General features: G+C 40.8%; 1 protein-coding gene across 2 annotated transcripts in view; it reads left to right on the forward strand.

The window, feature by feature from the left end:
- The window catches only part of CAP2 (cyclase associated actin cytoskeleton regulatory protein 2), a 209,240-nt gene that overhangs the window by 152,759 nt on the left and 39,689 nt on the right, over window positions 1-16,792 (forward strand). For both annotated transcript variants that reach the window (XM_010596195.3, XM_003416458.4), the window contains 3 exons: window positions 2,295-2,438; window positions 2,791-2,876; window positions 10,996-11,101. In XM_010596195.3, the coding sequence (XP_010594497.2) occupies window positions 2,295-2,438; window positions 2,791-2,876; window positions 10,996-11,101 (336 nt within the window). The remainder of the gene's footprint in view (window positions 1-2,294; window positions 2,439-2,790; window positions 2,877-10,995; window positions 11,102-16,792) is intronic.

Genomic DNA, 16,792 nt, shown 5'->3' on the forward strand with positions numbered 1-16,792 from the left:
TAGCCGAGCACTTAGCTATTTGTGCCTCTCAGTGGCTCCTGACATTTCTTTGAGGGGAGGGTATACAAAGAGGTTGAGAAGGAAGGGCAAAGTCTGGTAATTATTGCAGCTGAACATAATTTCTTCCCTAACGGTCTGCTATACCTGGCAGAAAGCACTGAGCTATGGGGTGTGAAGTCACCACCCACCAAAACAGCGATTAAAAATCATCTGGGGAGCTTGTCATATTTCCCCTAGGGTACCCCCTCAGACTAGTTAAATTGGAATCTCTACTGGTGACACCAAGCATCAGGGTTTTTTAAACACCCCCCAAGGTGATTCCAGTGAGCAGTCAAGGTTGGGAACCATTGCTCTAAAGTCTTGGTTAAAAAAATTAAAGAGCTTTCAGGAGCTTTTCCATTTCACTCCCTGCAAGTAAGATTTAGTAAAATGCTGCCAAAACCTCCTCAGCTGCTTTCACAAAGCTGCGGGAAGGACTGTTGCTGTTTCTTTGGGACACATAAGAAAATTTCAGGTAAACAACTCTGTGTTTGCTCTTCAAAACCTAAAGAAAGCAGAGAATGCAAAAGGGGGTAGGTCAGGGCATTTTATAAGTATATTTTTATAAGTACCTATCTCAGAACCTAGCCCTCGTAATTTTGAAAGTTGTTTCTAATATGACTAAAGGACTTAGTTGTTGAGACATGGCTGGCTCAGTGGTGGAATTCTTGCTTTCCGTGCAGGAGTCCTGGCTTCGACTCCCAGCCAATGTATCTCATGTGCAGCCACCACCCATCCATCAGTGGAGGCTTGCAAGTTGCTTTGTTCCTGAACAGGTTTCAGCAGAACTTCCAGACTAAGACAGACTAGGAATAAAGGCCTGGTGATCTATTTCTGAAAAATCAGCCAATGAAAACCTTATGGATCACAACAGTCCAATTTGAAATTGATGATGGGGAAGCCACAGGCTCGGGCAGCATTTCATTCCATTGTATATAGGGTCGCCAAGAGTCCGGTTTGTCAGTTGTTGAATGAATCAAAAGTGACAGTGATCAAGAGTCAGGTCAAGTTGACTGGAGATGATGTAGAGAAAGACAAACCACACCGAAAAGAAAAAAAAAAACATTGCCATTGAGTCGATTCTGACTCATGGCGAGCCCATGTGTTACAGAGACTATGCTCCGTAGGGTTTTCTTGCCTGTAATCTTCATGAGAGCAGGTGGACAGGGCTTTCTTCTGTGACGCCTCCAGGTGGGTTAGAACCACGAACCTTTCAGTTAGTCGTCAAGGACAAACAGTTTGCACCACCCTGGGACCTAACCAGACTGAAGTCACTATAAATATTGCAAGCTATCAAATATCCCTAAAAAAGAGCCTCGGTTAAATAATTCCACTTTTTCATATGGATCATGGTAACTATGGTAAAAGCCAAGACCCACCCCCACCACACACACACACACGCACGCACGCACGCACGCACGCACACACACCATTTTCCACAGGAATAAAACCCAAACCAAACCCATTGCCTTCAAGTCAATTCCAACTCATAGTGACCCTATAGGACAGAGTAGAACTGCCCCATAGGATTTCCAAGAGGTGGCTGGTAGATTCGAACTGCCGACCTTTTTGTTTAGCAGCCAAGCTCTTAACCATTGTGCCACCAGACTTCTGCACAGGAATAGGAAGACATTATTGTACGAACCTCTCAACCACTCCCATTTGACACCCGTCTTGTTCCAGTGTGTGATTGATGCATTACATTTGAAAATAAAATTGATAAACACTCAGTTTTACTGTGTTCCATGCAAGATTCTCCATAATAGAGGCTGTGGAGTCCCTGGGTGGCAGAAACAGTTAAACACTCGACTATTAGCCAAAAGGTTGGTAGTTTCAACCCACCCAGAGGTTCCTCGGAAGACAGGCCTAGAGATATACTTCTGAAAGATCACAGTCTTGAAAACCCTATGGAGCACAGTTCTATTCTGATACATATGGGGTCACCAAGAGTCAGAATCAACTTGATGGCAACTAATAATAACAACAAAGATGCTTCTGGGTTTTTCCGTGTCCCAGGAGACACTGCTAATAATGTTAAAAATATGTGAACTATAAAAGTCTGCAGGGAATGAAAATACAGTATTACCATAATAAACAACATATACATTCTATTCTAAAAGATCATCGTATGTTTCTCTTAGGCTACTGGACAAATAGAAAGTCCTGAGTGTATGCCAGCTTAGTCCAGTGTAGAGAGAGGCGCACGTTTCTCTGTTCTGTCCTTAGTAATGGTCCTCATGTTTTTGTGCTTACAGCATGACGTGGCTGCCTTGCTGAAACCGATATCGGAGAAGATTCAGGAAATCCAAACCTTCAGAGAGCGAAACCGGGGGAGTAGCATGTTTAATCACCTCTCAGCTGTCAGCGAAAGCATCCCTGCCCTGGGGTGGATAGCTGTGGTGAGTCCAGGCATAATGTCGCCTGCACCTGGTCACATTTTTGCAGTGTTTAGGAAAACTCCTAGCTATGGTTTCTCAATTCACCTCTACACTCCTCTTCCTCAGTCTGATGCACTGAGGAAGACTCGTTTCAGGCGGAATGCATCAGCTCCTTCTCACCCTGTGTAGTTAAATGCTTTATGTTCTGTGGTGTGGAAAGTGTTTCACCAGCCTTCGCAGATCAAAATGCGCCTCCAACTTTCAACTCAGCATCTCCATTGCTTTTCTTCTTTCTTGAGGCATTTTCTTTCTTATCCTGTTTTTTTTTTCCCCCCTTTGCTTCTATGTTTGGGTGATGGTGCTCTTCTCCCAGTCCCCCAAACCTGGTCCTTATGTCAAGGAGATGAACGATGCAGCCACCTTTTACACCAACAGGGTCCTAAAGGACTACAAACACAGGTATGTACCTTCTTTTACTGACCCCATTTTCAGGTGATCACTTGTTTCACCTCTGTCCCTAAAACTTGGCAAAGTTAATTAGTAATCCCTTTCCAAGGCTCTTAACTAGGATACTATAAACTTGCAGGAGTTCCGGGGTGGTGGAAAAAGTTAATGTGCTCACCTGCTAACTGAAAGGTTGGAGGTTCAGGTCCACCCAGAGGTGCTTTGGATGAAAGGCCTGGTGATCTACTTCTGAAAAAAAAATCAGCCGCTGAAAATACTATGGAGCTCAGTTCTACCCTGACACACGTGAGATCACCATGAGTCAGAGTTGGCTTGATGGCAACTGGCACTGGTTATAAGCTTTAAAGAAAAGCTCATCTTTGCAGATAAAGCAAAGTGGGAAGTGGAATCGATTATCTAGGTCATGTATGTGTTTAAGAAAGCCTATCTCAAAGTTCTTGTAATGAATAACTCTGCCCTCTTGAACGTATGTCACTATCGTATGTATTCCCACCTTAGTGAGACGGCTTTATAAGCATCAGTTTGTGATGGAACAGCACTATGTGGTCCCAAAACTTTTCCATTGATCAAAGAGCAGGCTTTACCCAGGAGTATATGGAGAGTTGGTGGGTGAACGGATAGACGAGAGGAAGAATCAGGAAATGAAGTGCAAATAAAGAACAGAAGTGAGATGAGGATATAAATCAGGCCAATGAGAGAAAAGGCAGAGATTACACTAAGATGAAATACAGTTGGGGTGGAGAGAGAGACTTCCATTAGAGTAGCAGCCATTCAGATGGCTGTGGGAAGCAGATCAGTGTGACTCAAGGGGCTGTGGCTGGAAACCAGCTTGAAAGGACCCTGCATTCTAAAGCATAAATAATAGATCCACCACCCATCTGTTAGTTTATCGTACTGTGGTGGCTGACATGTTGCTACAATGTTGGAAACTATGCCACTGGTATTTCCAGGACCAGCAGGGTCACCCATGGTAGACAGGTTTCAGCAGAGCTTCCAGACTCAGACTAGAAAGACCTGTCAATCTACTTCTGAAATTAGCCAGTGAATACCCTATGGATCGCAACAGAAGATTGTCTTATATAGTGCTGGGAAGATGAGCCCTCTAGGTTGGAAGGCACGGGAAATACACAGTAACTTCAACGATGGACTCAAGTGTGCCAATGATTGTGAAGACCAGGCAGTGTTTCATATTGTTGTACGTGGGGTCACCATGAGTCAGAGCCAACTTGACAGCAGCTAACAACAATCATATTAAGCTGAATTTTAGGGCCTAAATCGTCTGGATTCTTGCCTCAGTTCACCTCTTTATTTTACTAACATAGACTTGAAAAGCCAAGAAATCAAAAGATGCATTGCATTGGGCAAATCTGCTGGAAAGGACCTCTTTAAAGTCTTGAAAAGCAAAGATGTCACCTTGAGGACTAAGGTGCACCTGACCCAAGCCATGGTGGGTATTCGCATATGTGTGCGAATACTGGACAATGAATAAGGAAGACTGAAGAAGAAATGACACCTTTGAGTTGCGGTGTTGGTGAAGAATATTGAATATACCATGGCCTGCCAAAAGAACAAACAAATTTGTCTTGAAAGAAGTACAACCAGAATGCTCCTTAGAAGCAAGGATGGCAAGACTCTGTCTTACATACTTTGGACATGTTGGCAGGAGGGATTAGTCCCTGGAGAAGGACATCATGCTTGGTAAAGTACAGGGTCAGCAGAAAAGAAGAAGACCCTCAACAAGATGGATTGGCACCGTGGCTGCAACAATAGGCTCAAGCATAACAACGATTGTGAGCATGGCACAGGATCAGGCAGTGTTTAGTTCTGTGGTACATAGGATCGCTATGAGTTGGAACCAACTCAACGGCACCTAACAACAACACAACAAACTTGACCAAGAACCCCTGTAAAAAGGAATCTTCAACATTATCCAAACAAAAAATGTGTATGAACTATAGAAAAATTGCATGGAATGTATGAATAAATAGCTACTCTAGTTCTAGGTCATTGATCAATATTACGTATTTAAAATTTGCATCACTATTTCTTTTTTAGGTTATTTTTCGCTTTAGTAAATGTCAAGTAGATACAAGAGAATATTTACAAAATATATGGAAGGTATAAAGAATTACAATACAAAAAATACCTGTCCTTCCACTGTTCGGTTTAAGAAATATGTACCAACATTTCTTTACTTAAAAAGCAGCCATGGGCACAGCTACGGAAACTTCTTAGACATATCTGAACACCTTGTGGAGCTGAGTTACTGAGCTTGAAGGATAAGAACCACAGTCTCTGGGGAGATCTAGGTAATTTGGCAGGGATGGACCCAATAAGCAAGACATGCACAGGCTTATTTGTGCTTACTTATTAATCTACAGTACACAATTTCACCTGTTTTTCACCACATCGAAACCCATGTGAAACTGTGCACTACAAATTAGTAAGTAAACACAGTTAAGCTTGTGTGTAGCTTGTTTACCATAAGCCGGTGGGTACTTTGCTTACTGGTTCATCTCTCCCAATCAATTGGCATAAATTGTTCATAAAAATAATGTTCTACATCCTAGTGTGGTGAGTAGTATTTGGGGTCTTTTTTTTTTTCCTCCAGAGCGTTAAGGCTTTTATTAGCTGAGCACCCCTAGTGTGGTCCCTCTATTCCCCAAGGCGGAATGTGGGGGTGGGGGTACTGTTTACAGTAGGAGGGAGGGACAGAGGTCTGCACAAGAGTATTGGAACAACCACTTTCCTCAAGAGCTCTGAGAATTTTGTGCTTTTTTCTTAGTTGATACTGAGCTACCTGGAATAGGTTTTGTGGTTTATCTTCTTTAGGAAAAAGATGTATAAACCAAACAGCAATCCAGCTCAATTTCCAGGCAGGAGATTTCATGATATCAATAGAAACATCACACTATCTACTCCTCTAATAATGTCCGGGGTCTTAAAAGCTTGTGAGTGATCATCTAAGATACAACTATTGGTCTCTTCCCTTCTGAAGAGAGTAAAGTGAAGGAAACCAAAGACTTAAGCGATTAGTCCAAAAGACTAATGGCCCACGTGAACACAGCCTCCTCTAACTAGAACTAGAGGATAACTGGCTACCACTACCGACCACTCTGACCAGGGATACTATAGAAGGTACTGGTTAGAATGGGAGAAAAATAAGCAACACTTACAACTGGCTTGACTAGTTGTTTGATCTTTTTCAGTAAATGAATAGAGTAGGTTGATTATTTTGGCCTCTCTGAGTCATAATTATTGAAATCCACATTCCTCTGCCATAGCTTCTTCCAGAAGCTTCTAGTAAATGAAAACCAAGGATAGGTTTGCAACTCCTAATATATAGTTGGCTCCAGGTCAGTTTTTTTTCCCTTAGAGACTGATGTCAGGTAAAACAGCATCATACTGTTATTCCTTACTACAAGGACTTTATTCAGGTCAAAATAATACTGCAGTGGGTTAAAAGAAATATAAACTTGCCTGCACAGGTTTGCATTTCATCAGTCGTTAAACTTTGTAATAGAAAGTATATTGACTTAAAACCTTCATCTAAAGTACCATAAAAAAAAAAAGTGTATTGAATGTGCCATATGCTCTTTCTATAATGTCTACAGACTAGATGATGCCTAGTGTGTACACATTGTATGTACATACACAAGTATACATATAACCAAAACCCATTGCCATCGAGTCAATTCTGACTCATAGTGACCCTGTAGGACAAAGTAGAACTGCCCCATAGGGTTTCCAAGGCTGTAAATCCTTACAGAAGCAGATTGCCACATCCTTCTGCTGAGCAGCTGGCGGATTCGAACCCCTGACCTTCTGGTTAGCAGCCTCCATTTACATGAAATGTGCAGAATAAGCAAATCCATAGAGACAGAAAGTAGCTTAGTGGTTGCCTACAGCCAAGAAGGTTTGGGGGAAATGGAAAGTGACTGCCCATGGATATGGAATTTCTTTTGGGGATGATGAAAATATTCTAAAATTGATTGTGTTAATGATTGTACAACGCTGTTGAACTGAACTATTGGATTGTACAATTTAAATGGGTGAATTGTATGGTGTGTGAATTATAACTCGATAAAGCTGTTACATTAAAAACAAACAAAAACAAAAAATAGCCACAATGCTGTCCTTATAGAGTTTAGATTCTATGTTAGCAAAACAGGTCTTACAGCTTTTAGGAAGAGCAGTTTTATTATGGAGAAACACTGACTAATTCCCGTATCTTCAGCATGCCTCTTTCCCGCCTATGGTTCCTGTTCATCCCGAGGGATCTTTAGTTAAAGCATTATGCTCAGTGACAGTCTTCCTGCACCCACAGAAATGTGGTTGAACTCGTTGGGCCCAATGACATGACTCCAAATGTTGTCATGTTGTGTCAGAGACTATAAACCAGTTGCCATCAAGTTGACTGCAACTCATGATGATCCCATGTGTGTCTGAGTAGACCTGTGCTCCATAGGTTTTTCAGTGGTTAATTTTTCTAACGTAGATCGCTAGGCCTTTCTTCCAGGTGCCTTGAGTTGCATTCAAACCTCCAACCTTTCGGTTAGTAGACAAGTGATTAACCATTTGTGCCACGTACAGACTCCGCTAGAGACTATAGAGCTGTGCAATATGAATGAGAAAAGGCACCAAGGAAGACACCCTGCTCTTATCAACTAAAAGTAACAGCTCAGGAATGAACAAGTTTAAGTTCCAAAACCTGGGTGTAAAAATATATCAGTATGAACATACACCCATAGTCATATCCACTTCAAAAAAGACCCTCTGCACTTAGTCTTTTTTCCAGGATGTGCAGACAGAGCTATACAGGCCTGTTCAGGACAGCTTAGGTTTTACCTAGGCCTCTACATGTTTTTGCATATCACCTTTGGAGGCCACTTTTATTTTTATCTCTATTTCTGCTCATCAACTCCTGTCCTCCTCCCATCGCTACTTGACTGTATGTCGGGGTCTTGCGTGTTGGTGGTTGTCCCAGGTAATAGCATAGCCAAGAGTGTTGGGTTTTCCACTTTTCTGTACACATACAGAGAATCCAGCGTTCGCCCCATAGGGTCAGTTATTAAGTACAAAATGTACTTCTGGCAGCATCAAGGACAACTCAAGTCTAGTGGACCACCTGGAGACTGTGCAACAAGCCAGAGGGGCAAATTCATTCACCTACCTCCTAGGAGTAGTCAAACCAGCCCCAAGTCACTCTTGAGCTTCTAGGGGCGGTAATTCGACAAATGCAGACTACTCCACACCCGCCCACTGTTTATGGGTGGACCCCAGCCTGCTGTGCCTTCGCTGTGTGTGGGCTCAGTGAGGGCTGTAGGATGTTGTCTTAGTTACCTAATCCTGTGATTACACAGATACCGCAAGTGGGTGGCTTTCAAGAATGGAAATTTATTTTCTCACAGTTCCAGAGGCGTTCGGGCCATGGCAGTTTCTTCCTTGTCAGTAGCCCTAGGTGTTCCTGGGTATTGTTTGGTTTGTAGATGATCCTCACATGATGTCTGCCTTTCCCCATGTGCACCTCTGAGTCTATTCTCTTCTTTTTATAAAACCAAAACCAAACCAAACCCGTGGCCATCGAGTCAATTCCAACTCATAGCGACCCTATGGGACAGAGTACAACTGCCCCATAATGATTTCCAAGGGACGCCTGGTGGATTTGAACTGCCAAACTTCCTGGTTAGCAACTGTAGCTCTTAACCACTACACCACCAGGGTTTCCTTTTCATAAGTCAGAGTAATTACTTTCAAGACCAACCCTACGCTGGTACGATGTCATTAACATAACAAAAGAAGAATGCTATTTCCAAACAGGATCGCATCCACAGGTACAAGGGCCAGGAATTCAACACACATCTTGGGGGGATGCGGTTCAATCCAGATGTAGATATTGTAGTCATTTCCAACTCACTTCCAGCTTTCCTGACAGATAGGCCAGTGGATAAAGGAGTTGAAAGGTAGGCTTCCTTGTGGTTTTAAACTAAACGGCTGTTAGAAGTGGATGCTTCACATCTGTGCAATGCTTTCCATTGGCTCAACTGGTTGTTTGGCTCTTTTTTAATAACTGAACAGAGTAAGTTGATTATTTTGGCCTCTCTGAGTCATAATTATTGAAATCCACATTCCTCTACCGTAACTTCTTCCAGAAGCTTCCAGTAAATGAAAACTGAGCATGGGTTTGCAACTCCCAATATATAGCTGGGTCCAGCTCAGTTTGTTATCCATTAGAGACTGATGTTAGACAAAAAGGCTGTTATTCCTTATTACAAGTTTTGCTAGGACTTTCCTCAGGTCAAAACAATATTACAGTGGGTTAAAAGAAAAGTGAATTTGCCTGCACAGGTTTGCACTTCATCAGATGGTAAGCTTTATAATGGAAAGCATATTGAATGTGCAGTATGGTTTTTTTTTATAAAGTCTACAGACTTGTGTGTGTATCATACATACATACACAAATATACGTATAACCAAAACCCACTGTATTCAAGTCGATTCTGACTCATAGAGACCCTATAGGACAGAGTAGAACTGCCTCATAGAGTTTCCAAGGAGCCCCTGGTAGATTTTAATTGCCGACCTTTTGGTTAGCAGCCAAACTCTTAACCACTATGCCACCAGGGTTTCCAAGCATTGTACTAAGAACCTCAAAAAACCTATAGGATCCACCAGTTGCCGTCCAGTCAGTTCCAACTCTTGGCGGCCTCATGTGTGTCAGAGTAGAACTATGCTCCATAGAGTTTTCAATGGCTGATTTTTGGGGGAGTAGATCGCTGAGCCTTTCTTCCAAAGCACCTCTGGGTGGACTTGAACCTACAAACTCTTGGTTAGCATGTTAACCATCTGTACCACCCAGGAACTTCCCTTATAGCATAGGTACTGTTATTACCCCTTCCTGTAAGAAAACAGACATAAAGTTCTCTGGAGTTCCACTTAGCCTTTTGGGTTGTGACTGTAAAAGTGAGAGAAAGTGACAATGAGATTTTCTCATAGGTTTGATTAATATAATCAGTAAATCAAAAAATATAGAGCAAAAGCCACACTCACATTTTTCCTCTTTGGGGGATAGATAGTTAGGACTCCACTGCTTCATTTCATTTTTCCTAAATGGCAGGACTTAAGAATACAATGGTATGTATTCTAAGCATGTTGGTGGTACAAAATATGTTCAGAAACAAGTTATTATCAACAAGAGATTTAACAAGAGGGATTTCCTTAAATGATTAGCTTCAGATTAATCGCCCAGTTTCTGTTAACTGGAATTTCATCATTGTCTCATTACCACTATTTGATTCAAAGCAGAGGGGAAAAAAAAGGCTGTGGTTGGACATTATCAAAAGGAAATACAACTCTTTTCATCTGTAAGTTTAATATTTCTAATGGTTCTTTTAGTCCTGTATGTAAACTCTGTTATGAAAGGTAAGCCTTTTATTACTTCTTTGTTCAATAAAGTCAGGATAGAAATACTTGTCATGCCCTGCTTAGCTTGAATTGTCATTATGAGTAATAAATGAAGATAATTTAAATGTCCTTTTAGAAGTACGGCATGTTACTCATTTGTAAGAAATGGGTATCATTTTTCTTATGAGACCAGCTTTCTTTTACCAGTCAGAAATGTCTAAAATTGTCCAATTAGGTTATACTTCCAAATGACTTAATAAATTAGAAAACAAGCCCAGCAATTTTTTATAAGTCCTTTCTCATTGCTGACAGTATATTGTTTTTCTTTTTGCATCAGAAGCAGTATAGAAAGAGATGGTCTCCCCTCCATGTTCACCACCTCCTTATACATGAATGAATTTGATGACACCAGAACACGCTGCCCCAGGCTGCCCACTTTTGTCATGTCCCCTTCCCTGTGGTCCAACTTGCTCCACAGATGGAGCACGGGGTCTTAGGCCATCCACTCGCCTCATCCCAGAAAAGTGCTGGGCCTTCTTCCCCCGAGTGGTTTCTTCTGAATCAGGTCACAGATCCCGGGCTAGGAGGGCAATTTTTCCAGGGCCATCTGGAGCCTTACTTACTGGATAGCCATGTTCCCTTAATTTTTTTTTTTTTAATTTATTTTAGATCCTAACTCGGCTCTCTCCCATTTTCCTTTATAACAAAGTGATCTGCGCCATGTGGATTGGGTGAAGTCATATTTGAACATTTGGAATGAGCTCCAAGCATACATCAAGGAACACCACACCACAGGCCTCACTTGGAGCAAAACAGTAAGTACCAGGTCCACTTCCGCCTGGGTAGCAAATGGCCAAGAAAATATTCAGGAAGATTGTCATATCCGTTGGCCTAGTAACCTCATACTTCAGAATTTACCTCAAGGAAAGCATAAGATAAACTATGCATGCTGAAAGCTGTTTATGAAAATATTATTTATAATAGGGAAATTTCTTCCTACATGACATACGGAAAGACATACAGGCATACAGAAAGAAGATGGTGAAGTTGTCTATGGTAAGAATGCAATGAAATACTCTAAACAACAACAACAAAAAAAACAAACCCATTGTCGTCAATTCAATTCAGCTTCATAGTGACCCTATAAGACAGAGTAGAACGGCCCTATTCGGTTTCCAGGGAAGGGCTGATAGATTTGAACTGTCAACCTTTAGGTTAGCAGCCGAGCTCTTAACCACTGTGCCACCAGAGCTCCATGAAACACTCTATAGCCATTAAAAACAACACATGTGATGATTATATGTACAACTATTTACCAGTTCAAGTGAAGTGATAAAGTTGAGCTCAAAAGTTTATGAATAATAAGATGGCATATGTGTTAAGAAACTTGGTAAAGAATGAAGAGGACAGAAAGATTTGAGAATAGCTATAATTTTTAAGGAGGTGTAATCAACAGTAAAACATCTTATAAATTTTTCTTAATTTCTCCTTTGGTATTTTAAAATTTATTGAATTTTTTTTTTTTTTTTTTTAAATACCTAGGCAATCCTAGTACTTTAAGTAGTATCCTAGTTCTTGGATAAAATCCCGGCCTATGTCTGTTCCCACTTTAATTCCCAGGTGAAAGGTTGATGTGGCCTTCTTCAGCTTGGTATCTCCTCTCTTCCTATGCCTCATCGAGTGTGCCAGCAATACCAAACCCCTTGTGGTACCCTCAATATACTTCATGTTATAAATAGGTTGAACCAAATGAAATTGTTTTCTCAAATTTGGCGATTCAATATTGTTTAACCTTTATTGCATGGGGGCAGTGATAGTTCAACGGTAGAATTCTCACCTTCCACGTAGGAAACCCAGATCAATTCCCAGCCAATGTATCTCATGCGCAGCCACCACCCATCTGTCAGTGGAGGCTTGTATGTTGCTATGATGCTGAACAGATTTCAGCAAATCTTCCAGACTAAGATAGACTAGAAGAAAGGCCTGGTGGTTTGCTTCTCAAAATCAGCCAGTGAAAACCCTGTGGAGCACAATGGTCTGTTTCACAATCAATCATAGGGATGGTGCAGGACTGAGAAGCATTTTGTTCGGTTGTGCATGGTGTCACCATGAGTCAGGGGCTGATGTGATGGCAGCTAACAACAACCTTTATTGCAACATCCTGAACACATATCATGCTTTATCACCAGAGAGCCCTGGGCAAAACACCCCTACCTCTTCTTAAACTGGCTTACTGATAATTTATCCTCCAAGACTCTGCTCAAACATCACCTCTTTGAGGAGCTTCCACTAATCTCCCTTGGATCTCCTTCTGGGTTGGACAGCTCTCCTCTCTGCCTCCTCTGTATCTTGAAAACCAAACCAAACCCACTACCATCGAGTCAATTCCAACTCATAGTGACCCTATAAGGCAGAGTAGAACTGCCCCATAGAGTTTCCAAGGCTGTAAATCTTTACTGAAACAGACTGCCACATCTTTCTCCCTTGGAGTGGCTAGTGGGTTTGAACTACCAACCTTTCAGTTAGCAGCCAAGCTCTTTAACCACTGTGCCATCGGGGCTCTTCTCTGTATCTTGAATAGACCTCATTGTAGCACTTAACATATGGAATTGTAATTTTCTGCGTAACACTGAAATGCTCCCCATTTGATTGGAAACTCTTCTCTCTGACCAGTCCCTGGCTGGGTTGCTGCTCTAAGTAGGTACTCAATAAATGGTTTGAACTAAATTGTGAATTCAGGGACTCCTAGACTCTCCTTTGCCCTTTTTAGTCTCTGTTCTTGTTATAGAAAGGCTTGCCATGAAAGTTCCTTCAGTTAAAAATGAAACGTTACTCTTAAGTGGTCGCAGTGGATGGTCTAACACTACAGTGGATGGTAGTAAATGTTGAGAAAATTAAGTGGCACGTTTGTGAATTCCACTCAAAGAGCAAACACTCACTCTTCTGATAGCTTTACTCCAACATCTAACTCTTCGGTTCTGAATGTTGATGTCAGTGTACTCGTTGCCACAGAGTCAATTCTGACTCATAGCGCTCCTACAGGACAGAGTAGAACTGCCCCATAGGAGTTCCAAGGAGCAGTTGGTGGATTCAAACTGCTGACCTTTTGGTTAGCAGCCTAGCTCTTAACCACTGTGCCTCCAGGGCTCCTATTACAGCAGAGTTTGTGATTTTTCAAGGGATTGTGGGACTTCTATATTGTTCTTCAACACTGACCCCTAAAGACTGACTTTTTTTTTTCTACTTTGCCTATTTTCTTTATGGCACTGAAATGCACAGTGAAAAATATAACTAAGTTGGTTGATTTTGGTTTTCTGTCTACTGCATTATGATTTTTGAGAAAAAGTTCGTAAGCATTTGGAGGGTTTTAGTAAGGAAGGCTATGTGTGGATGTGGATGGGTTTTTACGTAGACTAAATGGAATTATTTTTCATCCAGTTCCCATATGATGCTGTTTTGTTGTAGCTTAACTTGTCCTAAATTGCATATCTTTGCCATGGAGATAGGCCATTATTAGAAAATTTTTAAAAACCAAACCTGTTGCCATCGAGTTGATAGAAACCATATAGAATAGAGTAGAACTGCCCCATAGGGTTTCCGAGGAACAGCTGGTAGATTCCAACTGCTGACATTTGGTTAGCAGCCAAACGCTTAACCACTGTGCTACCAGAGAATAAAAAACCAAAAAACCAAACCCAGTGCCATCAAGTCGATTCCAACTCATAGCAACCGTATAGGACAGAGTAGAACTGCCGCATAGAGTTTCCAAGGAGCACCTGGCAGATTTTGAACTGCCGACCCTTTGGTTAGCAGCCATAGCACTTAACCACTGTGCCACCAGGGTTTCCCACCAGAGAATAGTAAAACTAAAAATCAAGAGTCCTTGGATCTATTATTATTTCATGGCAGACAGACACAAGAGTCCCTTGGTGGTGTAAATTGTTAACATGCTCAGCTGCTAACCTAAAGGTTAGAGATTCAACTCAGGAGAAACACGTGGTGACCTACTTCCAAAAAATCAGATATTGAAAACCCTATGGAGCACAGCTAAGTTACCAGGAACTGAAGTCAACTCAACAGCAACTGTTGTTGTTGTTGTTTTTTTTCTTCTTTTTTTTAATGTAAGAAGAATGAGAATCCAGTTGTGGAAAATAATAATCTCAACAAATACTAGCCTGTTGATTCTCTAATGAGGCCCAAGGAAAATGAATAGAAAAATTATTTTTAAATGGTTTGAATATCTTGAACGCAATGTACAAAGCCAAGTAGTTATGTTTATGATTATGAAAGAGGATTATTAATTGTAGAAAAAATAAGTGTATGTGTTTTCCTTTGTTCTACAGTGAATACTTATCTTTTAATTATGCTCATTAGAAATATATGCTTTGTGACAGTGATTTTCAAGCTTCCTAAACAATCCGTAGTAAGGAATACTTTTTACATACGCACACACACACCACTCATATTGCTGAAATATATTTCATGAAACAGTATTTTCTCTTACCGTGTACAATGCATTCTTTCTTTTTTAAGATGTTTTCTTTTTTTAAGTAATTTTTATAAAATTCTGACTGAGTGAGATCCACTAAATTGATTTCTTGACCTGCTAAGGGTTTACATCCCACATTTTAAAAAACATGTTATAAAACATAAATGTTATTTTATATAATATGTAAATGATCCATGGTCACCCATTGGGCATCATAGATTGCTGTCTTAGTCACCTAGTGCTACTGTAACAGAAATACCACAAGTGGATGGCTTTAACAAAGAGAAATTTACTCTCTCCCAATCTAGGAGGCTAGAAGTCCAAATTCAGAATGCCAGTTCCAAGGGAAGGCTTTTCTCACTGTCAGCTGTGGGGGGAAGATTCTTGTTATCAATCTTCCTCCGGTCTAGGAGCTTCTCGGCGTGAGGACCCCCAGTCCAAAAGACGTGCTATTCTCCTGGCTCTTGTGGAATGAGGTTCTCGCGTCTCTCTGCTTGCTTCTCTTTTGTGTCTCAAAAGAGATTGGCTTAAGACACAACCTAATCTTGTAGATCGAGTCCTGCCTTATGAACATAACTGCCTCTAATCCTGCTCATTAACATCATTTACAACACATAGGAAAATCATATCAGATGACAAAATGGTGGACAGTCACACAATACTGAGAATTATGGCCTAGCCAAGTTGACACACATTCTGGGGGGACACAATTCAATTCGTAACAATTGCCATAATAATAATAACAGCTATTATTTATTGGTCCTGGTGGCACAGTGGTTAAGAGCTCAGCTGCTAACCAAAAGGTCAGCAGTTCCAATCTACCAGGCACTCTTTGGAAACCCTATGGGACAGTTCTACTCTGTCTTATAGGGTCACTATGAGTTGAAATTGACTTGACAACAATGAGTTTGGTTTTTATTATTTACTGAACACATATTATGCCATGGGAAAATTCTTTTCAAAATGCCAGTCATTATAAAGCAGAGCATCTACTTCAGATCTCTGAAGGAAAAGTGACACGATAAAGTTTTAGTTAGATATTAAAAATGAGGAATGTTTATGGTAAGAAAATATGGGTTCAGAAACATCATATTACAAAATCTTTTGACAAGTTTTAAGTCATATGCATAGAAACATACTTTCTTGATATTTTTATCTTCTTTTAGGTTTGAGGCAGACAGGAACCTATTAAAAATATATTATAAAAATCATCATTTTAATTTTAAAATTAAATTTCTATTTGAAATTATAGAACACCTATTCAAAAGATTCTGAAGCTTGAAATACCATAAATCAAAATAATTTCTCCTCACTGACTGTGGTCTGTTGGCGTACCAGCAAGATGAATGATAAACAATCACAGCCTCGTTGCCAAGAAGGAAAGGGCTTTTAGAATTGCCTGATGTTATAGGCTTGGGGAAGAAAAAAAAATGGGAAAAATCATTTCTTTTATTGGCCCACTGCAAAAACTGTATGTTTATAAAATGATAAGGATCGGGAGAGAATGTAGACATATTTGGTATGGCTGTTCACTAATACCACAACATTTAGAGGGTTTAAAAAAATCATTCCTTCTTAATAGATTCGATAAGTTATAGTGCCCTTACACGTACCACAAAAAGCTATGGCTACTTAACATCACAAGTACTTTGAGTAATTGTTGTTTCTTCTATTTTGAAATTGGATTTTGAGATTTGTACTTTGTGGGGTTTTTAGTAACTGACCCCATGCTGTTGGAGACTTTGAGTTTCCAGGGGTGTGCATCCCTCTAAGAATACTTCCTCCCCCTGAGCTAACAGTTGGAGCTGAATTTGCCTGGTCCCACCCCTTGACCTTCCATTCAGACAGCAGCTGTGCCAGGCAACTGTTGCTCCACTCAGTTGTCACAGCAATATGTAAAACTTTGAGGAGAGCGATTTCTCTGGACAGGGATTGGAGCAAAAGTGTGTGTGTATGTGTGTGAGAGATAGAGTGTGTGCATGTGACCACACAAGTGTGCCGGGGTGGGGGTTGTGTT

Source organism: Loxodonta africana, chromosome 1 (assembly GCF_030014295.1).
Source record: "Loxodonta africana isolate mLoxAfr1 chromosome 1, mLoxAfr1.hap2, whole genome shotgun sequence".
In the NCBI taxonomy this organism is placed as follows: domain Eukaryota; kingdom Metazoa; phylum Chordata; class Mammalia; order Proboscidea; family Elephantidae; genus Loxodonta; species Loxodonta africana.